This window comes from Trachurus trachurus (genome assembly GCF_905171665.1).
Source record: "Trachurus trachurus genome assembly, chromosome: 6".
Classification (NCBI taxonomy): Eukaryota; Metazoa; Chordata; class Actinopteri; order Carangiformes; family Carangidae; genus Trachurus; species Trachurus trachurus.
Genome location: NC_139897.1, coordinates 2,506,554 through 2,529,268, shown reverse-complemented (window position 1 = coordinate 2,529,268; position 22,715 = coordinate 2,506,554). Strand labels below are relative to the sequence as shown.

Here is a 22,715-nt window from a genome sequence, read left to right as displayed (position 1 = left end):
ATACAACCTTTTTTAAAATGCTTTGTCTTTTCATATATAAAATCACCAGACATGTGGTAAGTTGCACATTAAACAATATGATGCAAGTATAATAAGTAAATTACACTGATTTATCATCTCTGTGGAAGATCTGCACCAGTTTAGAGGCCGAAAGAAAGGAAGTGAAAGTAAGGACTGTTTCAGTGACACTTTGAAGGAGCTGTGACATTTTCGAGCACAAAAGTAGCATCACATCGATAGGAAGGTGTTTGGTGAGAATATTAAAAAGACACGACTCGTACTGGTTACTCTCTCTCAGTCAAACAAATGATGTCCTTTTTCTACCAAAATGAATGAGTATAATCATCCCTGTGTTGTCAGAGCTCATTGAAACGTGTCCAGTCCTCAGTGTGAGACATTTTGACGATTTATGGTTGTTTTAAAAACTTATTTTGAAGCTGCGCTCACTAGGGCTGTCACTTTTTGGAATTATGTTTGAACGAATATCAATGATTTGTTTGGATAAATTCAAATTCGAAGCCCAATCTTAGTGGATCTTAGTGGCTTATTGTGATAGTTGATGTGGATGTGAGGATGTTGAGGTCTGTTTGGGCCTTAGATTTAGAAGAGTCTTTGTCTAATTAAGTTGAAATCTGTATTTATTTTTTCACATCTAGAGTTTAGTGAGGCTTTGCATTGGGATCTGTGACCTGCTGTGTTTTACAGTCGTTTGTTTTATTCAGCAGAATGACATGTCACGAGTATGATAGGGAGAGAGAACCTGCCAGTTGTATACTTAACATTAGAAACTGTAAATTGTGAAAATGACATGATCCGTTTGTTTTTGACTGATATGAGACACAATTTTAGTAGGAATGGTTTGGTTGATTTGGTTCAATTTCACAAAAAAATACATAAAAATGAAAACAATGTGATTTTCTTTCTTGTATAATATGAACAGACGTGTTGCAAACATGTCACTGTACGTCCAGAGACAGTTTAACTTCACTGGCTCCTGCAATCCGACATAACCATTTGATAATATTGATGAACTGAATAAGATTGTTGATTCATTTGAGATGTATTAAGAAGACCAGAGCTTCAAACCACAGCGTAACCATCTTCTTCTTGATAGCTCATAAAAACGTCAGCTCTTCTTTTTAATTGAAGGAGGTTAAATGTATCTCGTGTTTAACACCTCAGCACCAGCACGTTTTCCAAAGCCCCGCCGACTTGTGAATAAGAGAAAATCATTTGAGAAATTTGTGTGGGCCACCAAAAAACACCTGGGAATCCTGGGTATTTCCTGTTCCCTTTCACATCTGAACCAACCATCAGCCTGCTCCATACGTGGATCCAGGCTTCACACACAGAGTCTGTTCTTTTGTTTGAATGGAGGCTCATTCGACACTCAACAAAACAGGGCAAGACCTGACACAGGCCGACTGACAACAGAGCAGCTACATTCAACACTTCATTCATTAGGAAATGAAATCAAGGAGAACAAACAACCACAATGACAAATTTGCATTTTTTTTTACTCTGAACCGAGCCTCTTATTTGCTGGACGTCATGTGTAAATTGAAGTCTAATTTGATTGATGATGCCTATATCTACCAGTAAATGTGTTCCGGTCGGTGCCGGTGAATGAGCTGCATCAGGTTTTTGAGTTGGTGAGCGTCAGACAGCAGAGAAAGAGTTTGGGGCTCGGAGGGAACTGTGAGGGGCTGAAGGTAAGGAGAAGAGATTTGGTGACAGTGCTGAGGAGGAATGTAAGGAAGAGATTGATATCTTTTCCTGTTTGTGTTGCGCTGGTGTGAAACTTGAGGAGGGTCTGCTGTTTGGATTTCAGACAAGTCTGATTGAGGGGAGGAAAAAAGACGGGAAAACGGGAGGACGGAGAGCAGACGGACGGGAATGAAATAGAAATTGCAGAGTAGAGAGAAGAAAGGGAAAGACGAAAAGAGGAGTGGGGGAGGAGACAGAAAAGATGGAGGGAGGGGGAAGGAGGAGAGGGGGAGAAATAAGACAGAAGGAGCAGAAATGGAGAGCGAGACAGAGAGAGAGAGAGAGGAAGTCTGTGGCAGTCTACCTTGATTTCTCTGGGGTCCTCTCACACATGCATGCACACACACTCACACACACACACACACACACACACACACACACATACACACACACGCCCTTGTTTTGCTATGCTCATGGAGACCACCCCCACCCCCACCACAACACTAGCAAATAAATACCAAACCCAGTCCCAGTCCAAGTGTAGTCCTCGACCTGAAGTCTTGGTTCTCCAACAGACAGAGAGTAAAAAACGCACACAGACACACACACACACACACACACACAGGCTGCGTAACTATGTTCCCCACACTCATCATCACACACATTTTTCTTGTCCCAACTGGGGAGGTGTGAAGAAAATCTCTTCCTTCCTCGCTACTCTATACACACACACACACACACACACACACACACACACACACACACACACACACACACACACACACACACACACACACACACACACACACACACACACACACACACACACACACACACACACACACACACAAGATGGGCTCTGATAACGTATAAAGCAACAGAGCCTGCTAACCTCCTCTTCACACACACCACAATGTGTGTGTGTGTGTGTGTGTGTGTGTGTGTGTGTGTGCGTGTGCACAGAAAGGGGTGCAGCAGTGCATTGTCCACACTTCGGAAACTTCTTTTGGGACCCTTCTCTTCTTTTCAGTCTGCCATTTGAATACCACCTCCTCCTCCCACCACACACACATACCCGCACATTCACACAACCACACACACACACACGCCCAAGCCACATCACCCTTCTCACACTTTGATTGTTAATCCCATTGACAAACCAAAGTGCAGCTTCTTTGATTGTTCTTTTCTTGTATGTTGCACACACACACATACACATCTATTCCCCACCTATCTATCTATTTTTAATTAGAGTAATGATAATTGTTGACCGAGGCGGCAGGTTGCATTTATAAAGAAAAACAAAAAGTGTGAACTGTTCATTTGTAAAGTTGTCACAATGACTTGTTTTCACAATTAATCGCGGTATTACTGTAAATTCCACAATTTAATTAATTGTAAACATTTCTCAATACGGTTACTTATCGGGAGATCAGGGACGTAAGGATAAACGTAACATTGAATTGTTAGGTAAATGTTAGCGTAAACATTTGGTATAGATGAGAAATAATCACTGAAATAATTCAAACATGTTCCCTGGGGGATTAACAATTGGTCCTATATTACTGTAATAGATATTTCAAATATTAGCCTATGCGTATCCACCTTTTTCCGGACGTCAAAATCGTAAGCCGGTTTTGCTCTTCCAGTGGAATTTTATGTTTACGTTTCCATGGTTTCGGTAGTCGCGGTAAATGCGTGTTTTGTTTTGTTTTTTTCAATGAAAATCTGTAAAATGCATGGACCATCACACCTGCTTTTAACAATGGATATCACACAAGTCTGTGTTACTATAAAAGCCATGCGTTTACCACAACGACTGAAAACCATGGAAACATAAACGTACAGTTCCACCAGAAATGCAAAACTGGCTTCCGGTTTTGACCATATGACGTTCGGAAACTTGTGGATATGATTAGAAATGTAAATATATTTCGACTATAATTGATTTTTACACCTTCATAGTGTTGTGAAATTAATTAATTAATTAATTACAGTAATGCATAATGATAATCGTAATACTGTGATTATTTCTTTGACAATAATCGTAAGAAAATCTATAATCATGACATCTCTATTCATTTGACCTGGTCTGACTCAGGTGTTCGGGACTGTGACTTTTATACAGCAAATACACACACAAGCATACACATTATCTGCTTACATTCACACACATTTCACAAAACCTCCTCTCTAAAGCAGGCTACTAACAAACTATCAACTACATCACCTCAGATATTATAAAAACAAAACAACAGACAAATAGAGAACCACAAAGACCGAATGTGTCTCGTTGCATGAGGACAAGAAACGTAGTTGTGGTCGTTAGAGTCTGTTTGTGTAGACTGTAAATGGACGAGTTCAAAGCTCAAAGTCACAGTAGTACCAGTCATAAAACCCTGTTTGATTAATTGATGAAATATTTGGTGCTATAAGGTCTCTTGTTTGGAGCAGTGTCCACGCTGACAGAGGCAGTGTGACTGGATGCTGTGGGATTACAGAAGGCAGAGCTGTGCCAAACCACAGCGTAGCAGGTCTGCCACCCAGCCAGCCCCAAACCACAAAGCTTCCCCAGAGGCAGTGTCTCAGCTGCTGGGACAGAGGACTGAGCTACACACACACATACACACACACACACACACACAGTGCAGCCTCAATGTTTGGGACGGTCATTTCCCTCTCATTCGTTAATAAACATTAACGTGTCATACACACAGTTTGTCACACAGCTTGTGATTTTTATCTGTGAGATCAGAGAGACTCATCCCGGTCCCGGTCCTGGTCTTTCTCCTCTCCAGTGGCCTCTGCAGATTGCTGCCAGATGGTAATAATGCTGGAGGTTTTATGTTTTTGACAACTTGTGGTTGGACTTTGTTCCAGCAGCAGTCCTGTCTGGTTTCTATTTCGCCCAAGTTTGTTTGTTTTGGTGCTCAGGTGACCTGATGGTGTGTATGTTGTAGATCTGAAAGGATCAGTCATGAACCATCACTGAGGCTGAACTTCACCAAGACTGATTGATTAGTTTTCAGAATCAACTTGATGTGTCACTCTGGAACAAGTTGTTTGAAAGTTCATGAGTTAGTGACTGTAGTGTTTCAGTTTAACAGCGCTGTCGACAGCCAGAGCAGGAGACACATGTTGTCAACTGTTTTCTTGTCTGTTAAAACATCTATTGCTCGTCGGTCCGTCCTGGGTGAGGGACCCGTCCTCTGTTGCTCACCCTGAGCTTTCTCTTCTCGCTTTCTTTTTCCCTGTTAAAAGGCAGGGTATCCGCAGGGTCTTGAAAAGTATTAAAATGTGATAAATCAATTCTGGGAAAATTAAGACCCTTAAAAAGTATTAAAAAGTATTTTCACGACTTTATAAAGTCTTACATTTTGAAGGTATTTTTTCTGAATTTGCTGTCCAAGAGTTTAAGTCCTAAAAAACATTGTAAAAGTGTGTCAATTTATTCATTTTATTAAAAAACAAAGATGAACTGGTACATGAAAAAGAAAAGAAGATTATTAATTTTTTTTTTTTTTAGAGTGGAGCAATGCTTTTTTTTTATATTTTTTTTATAAACTTTGCCTTTGATTTATTGTCCTAGCCTATTTTGAATTCTGCTTTATTATAGTGGTCTATAGTCTTTATCACAAACTAAAAGTTAAAAGTGTCACTGATGTAAATGGTTACAGCTTGAAGTGGCGGCGAGGTATTGAAAAAGTCTTAAAAAGGTATTAGAATTAACTTCAAGATTCCTGTATATACCCTGGGTTTTCTTGGAGTTTTTCCCCTGAGGGTCTAAGGGCAGAGGATGTTGTTATGATGCTGTGTAAATGCCTCTGAGACAAAATGTTGGTAAAAATGGACTATACAAATAAAATTGCCTTGCCCTTGCCTTGCTATTATTTTAGTGTTGACTGTGTCCATCCATCCCATTTTCATTAAAAACACTCTTCCCCCTGACAGAGCTTCTTCAAATTTGGCACAAATTCCAGTGTTTCTGCTAGGATTTTTTTAAGTAGTGGCGCCCACTGATCTGTAGTGAGACTGTTGTTATTCTTTCACCTGAGTTAACAGAGTTAGTTTGGAGCTGACGAGAAAAGAGAGCGAGACGATGTGGCTGTAGACGCCGTGAAATAACGACCCCGTCCCCGCTAAGGAGGAACTATGAAGGACTCAGCTCAGCTGTGATGGAAAAGAGCTATAACCTTTTCAAATCAAATAACTGTGTAGTGGAAAGGGGTGCAAAGTAATGGTAACTGGTAGTGGAAACCCTGCTTTACATTGTTTTAACATCTAAAAAAAAAAGATTTATCTTAAAGGGACAACGAGGAGTTTCTCCATCAGCAGAATGAAAAATTCCGCGACAATAAAAAAGTCTCATGTTAATGTGGATGAATCTACGTTACCCACACTTGTTAATGGGCCCATTTTCGATAAATATATCGTTTTGTCTCTATCGTTATTTTGTTATTATTAGTGGTGGTGGAAATGCTGGGCGAGCCGACCAGTGTTTCTTTACTTTTGGTTTCGCGGCGAGTCATAAATGTAGTGTGAAAACACTTTGCTTTTCCAAAACTCCTCGTTGTCCCTTTAAGCTAATAAAGCTACTTTTTCTCTGGTAAGTCGCTGCCCTATTTTCCAAGGCGACACTCCTCTGACTCTCTGACCTGGAGTCTGGCTGCTCGACGTGATGTCACTTTCAAGGCCGCGCTCTCGCTAGTAATTAACGTCGTTAAACAAAAAGAGTAGATAACTGAGCAAGATAGTTATCTGTAGTTGACCTTTAGTACTCGCGAGTACCCAACCCAGTGCAGGACTCTGCTGTGAAGGTGGAGACATGCGATGGTGGTGTATTTGAAGGAGCGGTGGCTAGGAGTTAGGAATGGCGGCCCACCACACTGCAATCACTGCGACTCAAGGACTCACGATCAGTTTTTTGGTGGGCAAAGGTTAAAAGGTCAAGGTTGCATTTGAGACATGGTTATCACTCTGTGAGAACGAGATCTGGAAGGAATCTGGAGGTAAAAAGCGGGGGCAGGATGGCTGGGAGACCCCCTGCTGCTGTTAGCGTTAGCTTTTCTTGTTTGTCATCTTTGTCAGGGCTCGTCTCCCTCGTTTTTCCAGCGGTTGGGGAAACAAACTTTAATTGGTCTTGAGAAGCTGCAGCTCAGACTGAACATCTCCTGCCACATCGACAGCTTCCTGCCACCTTTTCCTCTGCTCAGCTGAATTCACTGCATCACTATCCCCTTTCTGCCGCTTGCTTGTTACTCACTGTCCTGTTCACTAAATGAAGCACTTGTCAGTGACTCAAAGCAATTCCAAAATAATGTTGGGTGTTGTCGTGCTCATACAGTGCGTGAGTAAAATCATTAGTTGCCCCTTATGAATGAATGTAGGGGAAACACTGCCATACACACACAGGCAGACAGCTTTTTGGCATGTTGAGCATGTTTCCATTTAAAACAAAATGAATAGGAACAAATATATGTAATTATGCTCAAGATAAACAATAAGGCATAATAGCAGAATAATGTCATTCCTTGATTTCTGTGGTAAATAAAGAAGTTAAACAAATCCTTATCCAGATCCCTACCAAGTATAGTGAAGGCATCATCAGAGCCCAGTTTAAAGGGATAGTTCAACATTTTGGCAAATTGGCCCATTGCCATAATCGCTATAGTCATAGCAGTAGGTTCGTTACCTTTAATTGTCGGTGCAAGCTATTTTTAGAACGGCAGAGCAGAGCCGTGAGCTGCTCAGAGCTACGCTACGGAGGCAAATGGGATTTCTTGCTTTCCCTCATCAAACTCATCAAAATACACAATCCAACAACTCCAAAACGCTCTGGTGGACAAGTTGTGACCTGCACATTCACCACGCTATGAGATAATAATGGAAGGTTATGAGACAGAGTTGTTTTAGAGGTAAATTCATGCAAAATCCGTGATGCCTGTCCTTCGGGGGCAGTTTTTAGCTTTTTAGCTCTGAGCAGCTCGTGGCTCTGCTCCGCCGTTCTAAGAATAGCTTGCACCAACAATTAAAGGTAACAAACCTACTGCTAAGACTATAGGGATTATGGCAATGGGCCAATTTGCCAAAATGTTGAACTATCCCTTTAAGTGATAAACTTTTTATTTTAATTAACCAAATAAATCAGTACAACGCTTTTTCACTTGTTGCAAAAGGCAGAGGAATTTGATTCAGTTGAATTCTCTCTGGTTCAACTTCTCACACTTTTACCAACTTTCAGAAAGGTGACAAGTGAGATTCTGCGGTTCCACAGTTAATAAGATGGTGGATATGTGTTTCCATCATTTTGCAGCTGTCTTAAGTTTTTCATGTGTTGAACTTTCTCTCCTTTCCAGGCACGCCTCTCCTCCTTTTTGCCAACCGGCGTGACGTACGATTGGTAGACGCGGAGGGTGTGCGTGGCGAGTCGGCCATTGTTGTCAGTGACCTGGAGGATGCAGCAGCGGTGGACTTCCTGTACGCTGAGGGCCTTATATTTTGGACAGATGTCAGCGAGGAGGCCATCAAGCAAACCCACTGGAATCAGTCGTCCAACTGTGAGTCTCCACACTTTCTCTGTGTTTATTCTCCTGCTTAGTGAAGCAGCAGCGACCGTGGCTTTGGAAGCTGCGTGTGTTTGAGGAAGGCTTCCTCTCTCTCTCGTCACTGTCTCACACTGTGTATGTTTTGTGGTTTGCAGCCCTTAAAGAGGCACTGGGAACCGGCCAGACGGTGGTAGTATCGGGACTGGACAGTCCTGATGGGCTGGCCTGCGACTGGCTGGGTAGGAAGCTGTACTGGACAGACTCAGAGACCAATCGGATTGAAGTGGCCAACCTAGATGGCACCTCCAGGAAGGTCCTATTTTGGATGGACTTGGACCAGCCCAGGGCCGTCGCTCTCAACCCTGCTCAACGGTAACAAAATACAGAGACAAGCGCACACACACTCTTCACAGTGCTGTCACACACTGCACCTTCGAGTGTGACTGAACAAACTGTCTCAGCAGGGCAGTTTACATAAGAGATTCGATGAGAACAGCACTGTTTTATTTAGCGATGTATTTTTGTTTTCACACAATATACTGCCAAAATTATGGTGAAACTCAGAGCCTTAGTCACTCTTTATATATTTAGATTTTGGGTTTATGACATACAGACAACGGAGTGAGTGCCTCTTGTGTGTTAAAATGAAGTGTATGTGTCCTGTGAGGCATAGGACTGTTGTTGGCTTCCCTTTAGTCTTCTTATAGGAACACTGTGTCTGCATCACTGATACAACCCTTGATCAATATTGTAAAACGTCTGTATAATGCCTATTTTAAGAGCCTTACAACGTGCCCATCTGTCAGTAAATTTAAAGGTCTGCAGTGAATAGAGGCAGATGTCCATGTGTTGTTTGATTATGAAGCAGGTCTAGGTCCTAAGTTAAAGGAATATTTCAACATTTGGCAAAAGTTGTTTTCGAGGTAAATTCATGCTGATACGCATTCCTGTCGGGGGCAGTCTCTGCATTTGCCTCGAAAACAACTCTGTCTCGAAACATTCCATTATTATCTCATAGCGTGGTGAATGTGCAGGTCACAACTTGTCCACCAGAGCGTTTTGGAGTTGTTGGATTGTGTATTTGATGAGTTTGATGAGGGAAAGCAAGAAATCCCATTAGCCTCCATAGCGTAGCTCTGAGCAGCTCACGGCTCTGCTCCGCCGTTCTAAAAATAGCTTGCACTGACAATTAAAGGTAACGAACCTACTCCTAAGACTATAGGGATTATGGCAATGGGCCAATTTGCCAAAATGTTGAACTATCCCTTTAATACTGAGCCTCTTATTTTGTGGTGTAACAACAAAGCAGACACGCCCCAGCCCCGCCCACCTGGACTCACCATCAAACTCAAAGAGGGAAATATGGACTTTTAGGTCTTCAAATGAAATAGTCCGAGCTAGCCAAGCGCATTGGGACTGAAGATGCAGGCTGAGGTGACAGTGAGATGAGAGTGACATCATGAAGATGGATGAGGGCGGTTTCCAGAGTTTTTCTCTCTCCATGCGGTTTAAACATCACTCTGGCCTTCCTTCTCTCTTACACACACTTTGTTGGATCCTGAGCTCTTCAGATGATAGGTTTACTCTCGAGGGCAGTGCAGCAGGAAAGAGTCTATCTGCTAATTGCCTTAAATGGTGTTCACTCGGACGACCCTAAGATTGTGTATTTGAATTCTCTCCGTGATGTTTAAGGAGTCAGCGGTTGACCATCATGGCCTCAACAGTTTTTTACCAAACTGTTTTTAAACCTGTGTGAATACTCCACTGACCTGTTGGACAGCAATTCACTGCAATGTCCTTTTAACACAGTGCTGAGGCAGTGTGGGTCTCTCATACTGAAGAGGCTGAATACCATCTTAGCTCCCAGGACAAATATGCACAGCCAACATTTATATAGATTACATTAAACACAGGGTGTGTCCATGTTTGGAGATATATTTGGCAGGAGAAAGGAGGAAACACTGGCAGCAGGAAACAATAAGGTAGCTGGTGTCAGGGCCAGGTAACTAAGAAACATGTATTTATAGCCAGCCACTACTATCCATGCATCCAGCTATACCACTTATCCGTGCAGGGTGCCGGGCTGGAGCCGGTCCCATCCGACACAGGGCGAGGGCTGGGTGCACGCCAGCCTATCACAGAGCCGGAATATAGAGAGGAATAATGCACACGCAGTAACAATTGCACATACGGGGAAATTTAGAGTTTCCAGTCAACCTAGTGCACGTCTTTAGACTGTGGGAGGAACCCGAAACAAATAGAGAGAGAAAAGAGAACTATAGTCCAGTCATTTTATGAAAAAAGGTTGAACAAATTGCAACAGAAGCAAACTCAACTGATTTTGTATCCTCAACATGTCCTGAGTGAGGGAGAAAAAGCCCCGAAGAATCCCATTAGGGGAAAGTTTCAAAAAAGACCCAAATATAGCCCATTCATACGCCTATGCATTATTTTTCTCACGTGAATAGGGTAAAATGTTTAACCTTTAGATATCTCCATGAAAATTACTGAGTTGATTACTTACATTAAGATAAACAAAAAATGTATTACAAGTTTTTTGAAATTCTTTGTTAACATGAACACATTTGCATACATTTGCATAAATCCCACCGTTTTGACGGCACATGTATACGTAAAGGTGCAGTGGTGGTACCAGCATGAAAATTGGAATGAGTTGGGAGGCAGTTCAGGGAGCTGAACCCAGAACTGTCTCACTGAGAGTCAAAAGTACAAATCACTGCACCAACATATCAGTGTGCATGTGTCCCCACACACACTGAAACATGTGGCTTTAACAGTGAGTTCATACCAGATCAGTTCATACTGTAAATGTGTGCACAGCACAGACACCAGGAATGAATCAGAGCTTCTCTCTCTGGTTTCCTGCTCTGTTGTTGTTGTTTCTGTGCTGGCAGCTGAAGGAACGCAGATCTGTGTGTTGTCACATACACACACACACACATGCAGTTGTGTGTTTAACATACCCATACCTCCACACAGTTTAATGTGTCATTCAAACCTGACAGACTGATTTACTGTGCTCCACTTGATTTCCCTGGGAACCGAACCATAGAGGAGTTGTCGTTGTTTCTTCATTTTACTTTTATTGTAGATCTGATTTATGCCAGAGAAAAAAAAACACTATTAGCATTGTAGTAGTTGACAGGTTGTTTCTCTTGTTTTTCCTCATTTGGTCTTTTCCCAAAAGTTATTGAGTTAACAGAATCATTTTCTAAACAAAAACATGCTGGTCTAAGAAAGCCTGGATATTGACAATAAAGACAGTAAAACATATTTTGGCTGTTTTTGAATACTCATGATCACCTATATGACCTGACAATTATTTTTCCTCTTTGTCACGATATCAACATATTTGCACCCTTGAATTTAGAAAACACACAATTTGATTAGGAAAAATTGTCTTATGCTAAAAACCTTCAGACTGTGACTTTTTCTGTAAGTTGCAAATGGGATTAAATATAATGGTAAAAAGGCAATTAAAAAAAAAAAAAATATATATATATATATATATATATATATAATGCATCTTACAGCAAATACTTCTTTCTTTTTCGCTGTTAGAGAGCAACATTACAGCCCCTGCTTTGTAGAAAATGTAGGTTTGATATGTACTACAGCTGGTTGGGACTAATCAAGACTGTGGCGTAGGCTGTCAGAAGAGTATCTGGTTTTTCAGACTCTACTTTTTCTACTTCCACGTTTTCTTTTAAAAATGCCATAATTCAATTCGATCTCTGTTCAGACAAGTGTTTTGCTTCGTATCAGAAATGATTTACGTCCAGGCTATCACACCTGTAAATGCATACATACCTGAGCAATCATGTACACTGGGCATGTGTGAGCCAGTATAAACAGGAAGCAGATTGTCTGCTCTGCAGTCGGTCGGTTGCAAAAAACAAAACAAAAAAGCACTATAAACTAGGAACAGCAAAGACAGAATTTAACTCCTCAACAACAAAAAGTAGCACATAGTTTGAAATCAGCACTTTGGAGGGAAGATGTAACTGTGTTTTTATGCTGTGACGTCTTAAACCAGCCACGGGATTCGACCATGGTGGTAGTGCATCATGTGAAGATATGACAAAACACAAAAGTGGAGCCAAAACATCTGTTTTTGTTGTATGGATGTGATTAGTGAGGAGTTTGCTGCCACCACTAGAAAATAATTATCAATATTTCATCAATGTATAATGCTGGTTAACTTAGCCTTTAAGATGCTACACAGGCAGAGTGATACTTCTTTGTCTGAAAAAGTTACGTAGCCCATCAGGACGAATAGACAGGTCAACCAAATTCCCATCTAATCAGCGGTGATAAGTTGTTAGGACGTCCTGATTGGTTTTATTAACACATGTCTTTTTTTTCATTCAGGTACATGTACTGGACTGATTGGGGGGAGGAGCCCAGGATAGAGCGCGCTGGCATGGACGGTAGCAACAGGTAATATGTCCAAACAAACTAGAAGTGACCTCACCTGCTGTATCCCCTTTCCATCTAAACGCTCTTCTCTTAACCTCTTCACTTTCTGTGTCTCTGTCTACAACAGGAAGGTGATAGTGAATGCGGACATTTACTGGCCCAACGGTCTGACCATAGACCTGGTGGAACAGAAGTTGTACTGGGCAGATGCCAAACTCAGTTTCATCCACAGAGCTAACCTGGACGGATCAGCACGGTATGAAGCTTTGTGTATGGGGCTTGTGCTCCAGCCTCTTCCTTTTGTCTGTTTGACTGAAATTTAAGCATCTATAAGGGAAACAGAAAAACATTTTTATTATCAAGAACTACAGAAATATAATGATGACCAGCCAGTGGACAAAGGGTTAAATCTTTAGAACCCAATCCACAAACCTAAAAAAAAGAGAAAAAAGAAAACCCAGAAGAAAAAGAGTAAGAAAACAATCTGTTCTCCGTCCAGTGGAACAGGTCATACGGATCTATAAAACGAGAGAGAGAATTGCTGATGCTGTTGTCTCATTTGCTGAGAGCCACATATTCACATTCACCTCTTTAGCCCCAGTTGATACAAGCGCTTGGTAACGGCACATAAATAATGTGAAGAAAGGTTAGATTCCACCTCTGCCTTACGGTCAGACTGTGTGGGAGCGGTGTGTCCAATGTGTTGCAATAAGTCTCTTGGCAGCTGCTAAGTCTGTAAGTATTACACATTTCTGTCATTGTGGAGCCCTAAGTGAGGAAATGTTGTATATTTGTACAGTTGAACACAACAAGTACTTTTCCAAAATTGAGCAAGAGGAGGTCACTCCGATGTCATGTGAGGAACTTCCATAGTGTCTATAGTGTCAAGTGAGTCCTGTGTACCAAATTATGATGACAGTCAGGATATCTTGAGGCCTTCGCTCCAAACTGTCCTCCACTAGGAGGTTTCATTAGCACCAAAGCCTCTATTGAAACTTTCAAAGATCAGCAGGAAATGTCTTAGAGTTTCAATCTGCTTCTTTCTGACAGAGAAAGGGGGGAGAGGAAGAGGGAAATTGCTGTACCGACAGAATGAAAGAAAAGTAGCAAGAGAGAGAGAGAGAGAGAGAGAGAGAGAGAGAGAGAGCATGGGAGCGTTATCCAACACAAACATAACTGTGGTATGGAGGCCCCAGTCAAAACACACACGGCTTCACACACACTCCCAGTGCATCTCTCTTACAGCTCATTCTTTCCTTCTCTCCTTTAGTCTATCCAGCTGCCGCCTCTCTCTCCAAACCTTATCTTTCTTTCTCCCTTCATCCAGCCAGCCTTTCTCCATCAGTTTCTTGGTGCCTCTCCAGACGGACGCCTGTTGAGGACAAACACTGACAAAGTCTCATTTCTACATCAGTTTCAGACTGCATATATAACTCTGCTTTTTTTTTTTGCACCGAAATCCAAACCATTTGTAAAATAATTTCACAATAGTTTATTGAACATTTCTGCATAGTTGAAATTCCACTCAAAGTGCCACAGGAACTTAACCCTAACCACTACGAAACATGAATCTGGAAGCACAAGAGAAATAGACATATTTTCTTTCTGAGACACAGAAATAATATCTACAGTACAACTGATGGCTACACTGAAGTTATTTTAGAATCGCAGTGTCCTCAACGTTAAGGTGCTTGAAACAAACTCATTATGTAAAAAGTGTCTTTAGTACAGCACAATCAGACATGTTCATAGCCAGAGTATGACTAAACCATTACTACGACATCAATTACCCAACAAATGAAAGTCCTGATTTCCAGAGTAAAACCAAACATGGTGTCTTTAATGAAAATAAATATTAAAGAAAGACTGAGGAGAAAGGAAGGAGTTCCACCGCACACAATGTGGTACTTAAATATTGATTTATTGTTTAAAAGTTAAGCTCCTTCCGGAACTCCTTCCTTTCTCCGTAGACTCCTTGTGAGGATCTAATCTGTGCTGTGCTGTCTCCCCTTTCTCAATTAAAGAAAGACTGACTGAACCACCACACTAAAATAACTATAATATAAAATAAATAAATAAACTGAGTATTGATGTCAAATTGAGTCTCTACAACAACTATCCTCCATGGTCTCACTGCAATCTATAGCAGTACTGAAAAGACAAGCCAACATAGCGAGCTAAACTGTAACTTCAGGTTTATGGGAGAAATCAGCTAACATTAGTTGGTTAAACTCCATCTTGTGGCAAAAGTTACAAACTAGGTAAAATTTTAGATGCTCGACACAATCTAACTTTGAAGATAAGAAAGTTCAGTGTGTTAAACCAGACAGATAGTTAGCTACTTAGCTATATTTTGGGGGCTTTAATGGATAGGACAGTTGAGGGACAGGAAATTGGGAGGCAGAGAGAGGGGGGATGATATGCAGCAAAGGGGCACCGGTGGAATCGAACCCAAGTTAGCTACTTTTACTTACATTCCCACACAGGGACGTTGAGTCAGTGTCTCTCCACCTCTGTTGCCAAACAAAGCCAGGCTCTTGCAGTCTTGGCATTACTGCAGAAAAAAAAAGACTCGCTCAAAACCCACTGTTGTACATGGGACGCCAGTAAAACTCGTCATAATATACCTCTTCGTATATATATGTTCCAAAAGGCCACACAGGTGAAACATCAGCTGTCACAGAGAAGGAGAGAGATGTGATGGGTTACATCAGTGGTTCCCACCGTTTTTTGGCTCGTGACCCCATTTTGTCTTCACAAATCTCTAGCGACCCCGTCAATCAGGATGCGCTAGCTCAGATATTTTTATATGCTGCATTTTATTTGAACAAGATTTATATTCGAGAAAGTGAAAGTATAGAATACAGTTGTTTAAAGCAGAAGTAAGCGATCCGGTGGTTTTGGCTAACTTCCTGTCAGCCGATGGAGTTAGCAGTCCCCGCCCTCGTCCCTACGTCGCCACATTCACGCGCATCCCTTGGCTGCACACACAGAGAGGACCGCCCCTTTATGCCGTTCTCTCTCCTCATTGGATAAAGGTTGTAGGATACAAGGAAAGTTTTCTCCTCGGCTTACAGCAGAGCAGAGTGACTGACAGACCCGTGTTTCAGACCAAACACTCTATATAAGTGATTGCTGTCGGAAGATATAACTATTTAAGACTTATATTAACACAAACATTCCGCTTACTTCTGCTTTAAGATTGTGTGTGGTGTTTTTAATCATAATTTTAAAAAGAATAATAATTAGTTAAAAAAAATATTTTTATCAGTCTTTTTTTTAAATCAATTATTAGACATTTCAGGTGACCCCATTTGAATTTCAGGCGACCTCATGTGGGGTCCCGACCCCACGGTTGAAAAACACTGGGTTACATTAAGACAGGATGGAGCAGTATGTGAACCATGCTCATACTCCCATCAGGAGTCACTGGGAGTTGTGTTGCCTTCCATGTACGACAGCATCCACAGGTCACATCCACCCGCTGTCACCTTTGTTCCGTGTCATTCACCCTCTTCATGTCTCTCTCTCTGTCTCTCCCTGTCACACTCTCAGTCTTAATTCACACTCATGTTACTCACCGAGTCAGGAATAACTGTAAAGGCAGCTGTTCTCCTGGAGACTGTTGCAAGTGTAATGTTACCTATAGCGTTTCTCTACAATTGTTACAATATGGTGGAGAGGTTGGATTGAACCCAAGCCAACATTTAGTGGAAATGCTTGATGCTTTTGGAAAAATGTTGTAAACTGTGCAGCAGCCCCTGCAGCGTCATTCCTATGGCGGCCAGCACACGGCCCGGACACGACAGCTCTGCTTCTCCTAGCTTCAGGCTGCTCATTGTAGCACTTTTGTGTAACCACCGCCACCACCACGCTCATTGTGTTGAAGGTAGACACGACATGGTGTTGTGTTGATGGTCATAAAGTCACAGTGGAGACATGTTCTCAATTAGGTGGGGAGGCTTTAGTCTGATTGTACCTGACAGCTTCAGTGATGAAGTAATTTGCCTGTTTGCTAATTAATTCGTTCACTTGTACACGTACACACACACACAAGCTGAGCAGGGCTTTGAAATCTGGAGTTGTTTAAATTTGTTCTTTGGTTTTTCCCTCTTAACCACTGCTGGCAGGCACCTCTGCTCCTACAACACACACACACACACACACACACACTGAGGACAAAAAATGGTGATTGATGAAAACCAGTTTCTGCTGTGTTGATTTTCTAAATACGCGCCTCCTTTGATCTTGTGCCGATGTGCATTTGTGTGAGTTCATTTTCTTTTAAGTGATTCTAAAGTGTGTTTCAGGGAAAGAGCTGCTCCCTCCTCCGCTCTAACGATTGTGCTATATGGAACTGTTTGGCCCTGAGAACAGAGAACATACCTTTACTGAGCCTCTTAATGTGTTGTTTTAATGACGACTAAAGAAAACTCCAATGTGTTGTCGAGGTACAACTTGGTAAAAATCACATCACGGTGGAATGTGATCTCCATATTCATGGTCGTCCTTTGAGGAGCATTCCTGAAGGTTTTCCAAACGGATTCTTTAGTGCCTCCATCAGGACTAAATGTCAAAATCTTTACTTTTCTCTTTTGTTTTTCAGTGTTTTTTTCTTGAAAATCACTCACAGATATTTTCTCAAGGCTCTTGATTGTAATGACTTTACTCCAGTTCTACCGGCAATAACACAAATGCAGCCACAAGACTGTTTCTGTTGATGGGACCATTTATTTGCGATTGCGTGTTTTGTGGGTGTCTCCAAGTAAACCTGTGCTGAGGGCTTTGCTCTGAATCTGGACAGTCACTGTTTTATTCTCTTTTATTTAGGTGAAAATCCCTTGAATTGCTGCATGTGTTTTGACATCTGGCTGCTTTTATCAATAGAAGAAAACAAAGTCAAAACCCAGTATCTGGTTGGACCACCTTTTCATTCAGAATGGGTTATTCTCGCTTAGCAAATTGGCCCATTGCCATAATCGCATTAGTCATAGCAGTAGGTTCGTTACCTTTATTTGTCGGTGCAAGCTAGTTTTAGAACGGCGGAGCAGAGCCGTGAGCTGCTCAGAGCTACGCTACGGAGGCTCATGGGATTTCTTGGTTTCCCTCATCAAACTCATCAAATACACAATCCAACAACTCCACAATGCTCTGGTGGACAAGTTGTGACCTGCACATTCAGTTGTTTTAGAGGCAAAACCGCTGATGCGCGTTCCTGTCTAGGGCAGTCTCTGAATTTGCCTCGAAAACAACTCTGTCTCATAACGTTCCATTATTATCTCATAGCGTGGTGAATGTGCAGGTCACAACTTGTCCACAAGAGTGTTTTGGAGTTGTTGGATTGTGTATTTGATGAGGGAAACCAAGAAATCCCATTAGTTTCCATAGCATAGCTCTGAGCAGCTCACCGCTCTGCTCCACCGCTCTAAAAACAGCTTGCACCGACAATTAAAGGTAACAAACCTACTCCTAAAACTATAGGGATTATGGCAATGGGCCAATTTGCCAAATTGTTAAACTATCCCTTTAAGGGTGTAATGGGGCTTTCAGAGAGAACATGATAATGGCAAACTGCATGCATGGAGAGTAAATGGAAAGTAGACCTGAAAGCAGGTCCCTGTGTCGCTCTGTGCCTGGCGTCTGATGCTCCCACAGCATCTTCCTTGCTTCTCTCCTTCTTAGTATTATTATTGAGGCCCGTCGGTGCACACAGAGTAATGCTAGGCAACCGGAAAAAGGTGCTTTAGGCACTTTTAAGGGGCGACGACTAAAACAATCCAATATCTGTTTAAATGTGCACTTGATGTAGAATGTTTTCACTTCATTATCTTCCCATCAGAACGAAGGGAAGTTTAGTCTTGTCTGAGTCACTCAGCTGATCTACAGCTGCAGTGTAACATGATATCCACTGTAGGTACTGTAGAGCTATACGTAAGGATGCTCTAGTATAGAAATTGGAAAAAAACAAACTCTCAACCAGCCCCTCACTCATTCTAAAGATGCTTTTTGTTTTGTGCTGCAGTGAAACCGTGGTGGAGGGCACCCTGACACATCCCTTTGCCCTGACACTGTCTGAGGAGACCTTGTACTGGACCGACTGGCAGACCCGCTCCATTCACGCCTGTAACAAACACAGTGGAGACAAAGCCAGAGAGATCCTCAGCGGGATTTACTCACCCATGGACATCCAGGTCCTGGAGTCCTACAGACAGCCGTACAGTAAGTGATAACAACATATACAAACAACAGGTGTCCTGACATCAGCATTGAGTTTAGCATTTGAAAGGGGTTTTACATGCAGTTATTGCTTTAATAGTTTTATTTTGTATTTTCCAAGAGGTCAAATCTTATTTACATCCTCACAATGTCTCATTTCCACCTGTTCTGAGAAGCTAATCATAGTGTCTTTTCTATTTGTCTGTCTCTGTCTCTCTCTGGTCTTCCTGTTGATGTCTCTGCAGTCCAGACTCCCTGTAGTGACGATAATGGAGGCTGCAGTCATCTCTGCCTCCTCTCTCCAGTCCAACCTTTCTACAGCTGTGCCTGTCCCACTGGTGTCCAGCTCAAACCAGATGGAAAGACGTGCAAGCCAGGTATGGATCCTGTTTACAACAGTATGAGTACAAACAGACACACTAAATGAGACATCATATTAAATGTGATTTTGAAGTTACAAATCCAGCCTCATTATCTCATTCTCAATATATTTATAAACACTAGGTATCCATTAGTATTTGTCAACTACAATCACAACCTGGTCAACATGTAAAAAAAAAAAAAAAAAAAAAACCCAACAGCTGACAGAACAACTGTTTGATTTGGCTCCTGAGGAGAGAGTGCTTCCTCCTTAACAGCAGGAGTTCAAAACAACACTACAGTGACAGGGGAATGGGGGTCTCTGCTTGGCTCTGACATGATAAACATGGCTGAGATCATTCAAGCCAGGGATCTGTTGGTTAAGTTGAACAATAATTCCTCGGCTGCTTTTCTCCAGTCAAAGTTAAATCTGTCATTCTCCTCTAGAGGAACAGTCTTTGAGTGGTCGTTTTGCAGATGTAGTCAGTGTTGGTCTCGAAAGTCATTTAATCATCCCCTCTTCTCTGCCGTTAAAAAACTTCTAGGTGTTTTTTTTTAGTTGACTCAGGATTTTTGGTTGTTTTTTTGTGCAATTGTGCAAAACTAAATCTCAGTAGATTTGATCTCCAATTTGATAAAGAGACAAGACACTGCCACCAGCTTAACTAGAGTGACACGCTCAGATGTGACACACCCTGTTAAAAAACAATCCCGGCATCGGTTGGACTTTAGTGTTGACTGTTGCTAATCTCCATCACCATTGTCTTTGGGTGTGTTCAGTGATGCAGCACCGTGTATCTGCCTGAAAACAAGTAAAAGTGAGTCTGACCTCTCTGCTTGGAGAGCGGGACACACATTGACCAGCTGCCATGTTGATTCCCACGATGCTGAAACAATAGAGCCTTATTCTGCAGAAACACAACAGTGTGTTAGAGCGCGCCTGTCTGTGAGTCTGAGTTGTGTGAATGTATTACATTTGAATGAAGCATGCCAACCAATCACTTAGCCACTGTTGACAATAAAAAACAACGCTCTATTGTGTCAGCCTGTAGTGTGTATGTGTGTGTGTGTGTGTGTGTCTTTGTGTCCATGCTTCTAATTTGTTTTGCTTGGCTGGTTAAATTGAAGGCGTTTGTCATTGCGCTGGCAGTGGAGCGCGTGCTCGTGTGTGCGTGCGTGTGTGTGTGTGTGTGTAAGAGAGAGAGACTGTTTGTCAGAGGTCTTTAAGTGTCTCAGGATGAAGTCAAGCGAAGAGAGGAGGGGAATCACAGACGCTTTCCCTCCTTCTCTCTCCCTCTGTCCCATCATTTATCCTCCACTCCCAGACTCAGCTGATGATGGAGCAGCTCGCAGCGTCTGATCTGATTGGTGCTGGGGCACGAAGATGCCAGATTTTGATTGGTTTTGACAGTGCAGGTGAAATGAGAGATATAAATGTTCTTGTGATCGTTATTATTAATGAGACATTTCCATTGATTTCAGCACAGTAGCAATCAATACTCCAACGGTTGATTGCTGTGTGTTATGAATTAGCAATTCATGACTAAAACAGAAACAAATGGAGACATTTTGAGAACAGAGAGGTGGAGTAGTTACATTGTGTTGATGGAGGGGAGCTCAAACTAAAAAAAAAAAAAAAGAAAACAGACACAGTTACTGGATTGTGTACATGTACCTCCTCCACCCATTGTTTGTGGTAGTGCAAGAGCTTTGTTCCCTGTGAGAGGTGAGAGCTGCTGTCTCAGCCTGGTAGGTTGTGTGATTGGTGTTTCCTGGGTGACCACACCCAACAGTGAAGTCAGTGGGTTGGTATCAATAACTGCAGTTTCTCCAGGCATGTTGTTAAATCATATTTTACACATAAAAAGTAGAAAAAATGGTTCTGAATAGGGCTGGGATGATATGCTTTTCTCCCAATTCGATTCTTCTACGATTTTTTGGGTGGCGATTCAATTTAAATTGCGATTCTACGATATTGCCGATTCTCTCGATTTTCAGTCTGCATTTTTAACATTTATCTGCACACAAACACTGTTGGAGCCTATAAATGAACATACTCCATTATAAAGTGAACTTAAACCTTTTTAAAAACCTGTACTCTCTGTATGTAAAAAGGCTAACAAATGCACATTGCACAATATTTAAAAAAAATTAAAAAGAAAAAAAATGTTTTAGCTCGTCCACTGTTACTTCCTTCCTGATTGAGAAATCTTAATCAGGCCTTTAGCTCCGCCCACCACCGGCTGGTTCCAGGTAAAACAGCAGAGAGTATCAAGGTTTGAGCCCAGACTCAGATGAGGGGTCTGTGGAGACCAGAACCAGAGACCAGCAGATGGATCAGAACAGTTGGCATAGTTTGCATTTTTATGTTTCTGTTGTTTGTTGGCATGTGGCTAGCGGTAGCTGACACAGTGTTAGTGGTTGTGTTAATGCTAACTCTCATTCTACGTTCAGGAGCTGGTAGACTGTTGCTGATTGATGCTGAACACAAACTAACATGAGTCAAATTAACCACAGTAATTAGCCATGGTAAACACAGGGTCGAATAAATGGGAATACAATCATTTTTACTGTGGTATAGAGTGAAACCAGTAATTGTTTCATTTCTAGTTATATTTGATTATAATATATAACTTACTTAAAAAGGACTCAGGAATAAAGACTGGACACAAAGTTTTTTGATATCTTAGGTCATCAACTGGAGAATTTGAGCTTGCGAGGCAGGATATACTATTCCAGCACACACAATTTAAACACAGATAATGCTTTGTCTTTGTCTTAAGATTGCAGCGAATAAATGTGAAAAATGAGACAAAGATAAGATAGAGAAAGCTGACAGGGCAATTGACAGAGAGAGACACTTTGAACTGCTTTAAATGTGCACTCTTCACAGTCAGAGGTGTGAGAGACAAAGAGAAACAGTTAATTGTCTCCCATGAGGTGAGTTTGGCTCCTGTTAAATCCGAATCAACAGCCAAACACAGTGGAGGATCCCCGAGGACGGCAGAGCCCTTTGTTTGCAGACGGGTTGCAGCGAGGAGGAGAGGTGGAGAGCGATGAGAGCAGAGCCGGGCTGCGGCTCCAAATCTTTTTCAAAACAGATAGATTGATATTGGACTGAGGGGTTTGGTTTTGGCGGTTTGGCTCTAATCCAGATACCAAGCACTCAGACTTGGATCTCCTGGATGAAGCCTTGATATCTATACTTTAATCACACGAGCTTTGGAGAAATGTACAATTTTCCCAGCGGGAGGAAAAAACGTCTGGTACTGACTGAACGGCAGAGGAGTCTGAGATTTGAGGTTTCAATAAGTTCACAATCCCTTTTAAGTCAAGATGCTCTGAGTAGCACTGCACCTTTGATTGTGTTGTTCTCCAGCAGGGCTTGTCTTCAAAGACCTGAGCGGCAGTGTTGCTCCACCACACCTGCACAAAACTCCCATGTCA

The 22,715-nt window shown here is 41.9% G+C and overlaps 1 protein-coding gene across 1 annotated transcript in view; it reads left to right on the top strand.

Annotated features, from left to right (window-relative positions):
* lrp5 (low density lipoprotein receptor-related protein 5) overlaps positions 1–22,715 on the top strand; it is a 70,805-nt gene that overhangs the window by 4,289 nt on the left and 43,801 nt on the right. The window contains exons 2-7 of the mRNA XM_083973777.1: positions 8,064–8,264; positions 8,408–8,624; positions 12,645–12,713; positions 12,820–12,948; positions 18,715–18,911; positions 19,154–19,285. Coding sequence (XP_083829903.1) covers positions 8,064–8,264; positions 8,408–8,624; positions 12,645–12,713; positions 12,820–12,948; positions 18,715–18,911; positions 19,154–19,285 — 945 coding nt within the window. The remainder of the gene's footprint in view (positions 1–8,063; positions 8,265–8,407; positions 8,625–12,644; positions 12,714–12,819; positions 12,949–18,714; positions 18,912–19,153; positions 19,286–22,715) is intronic.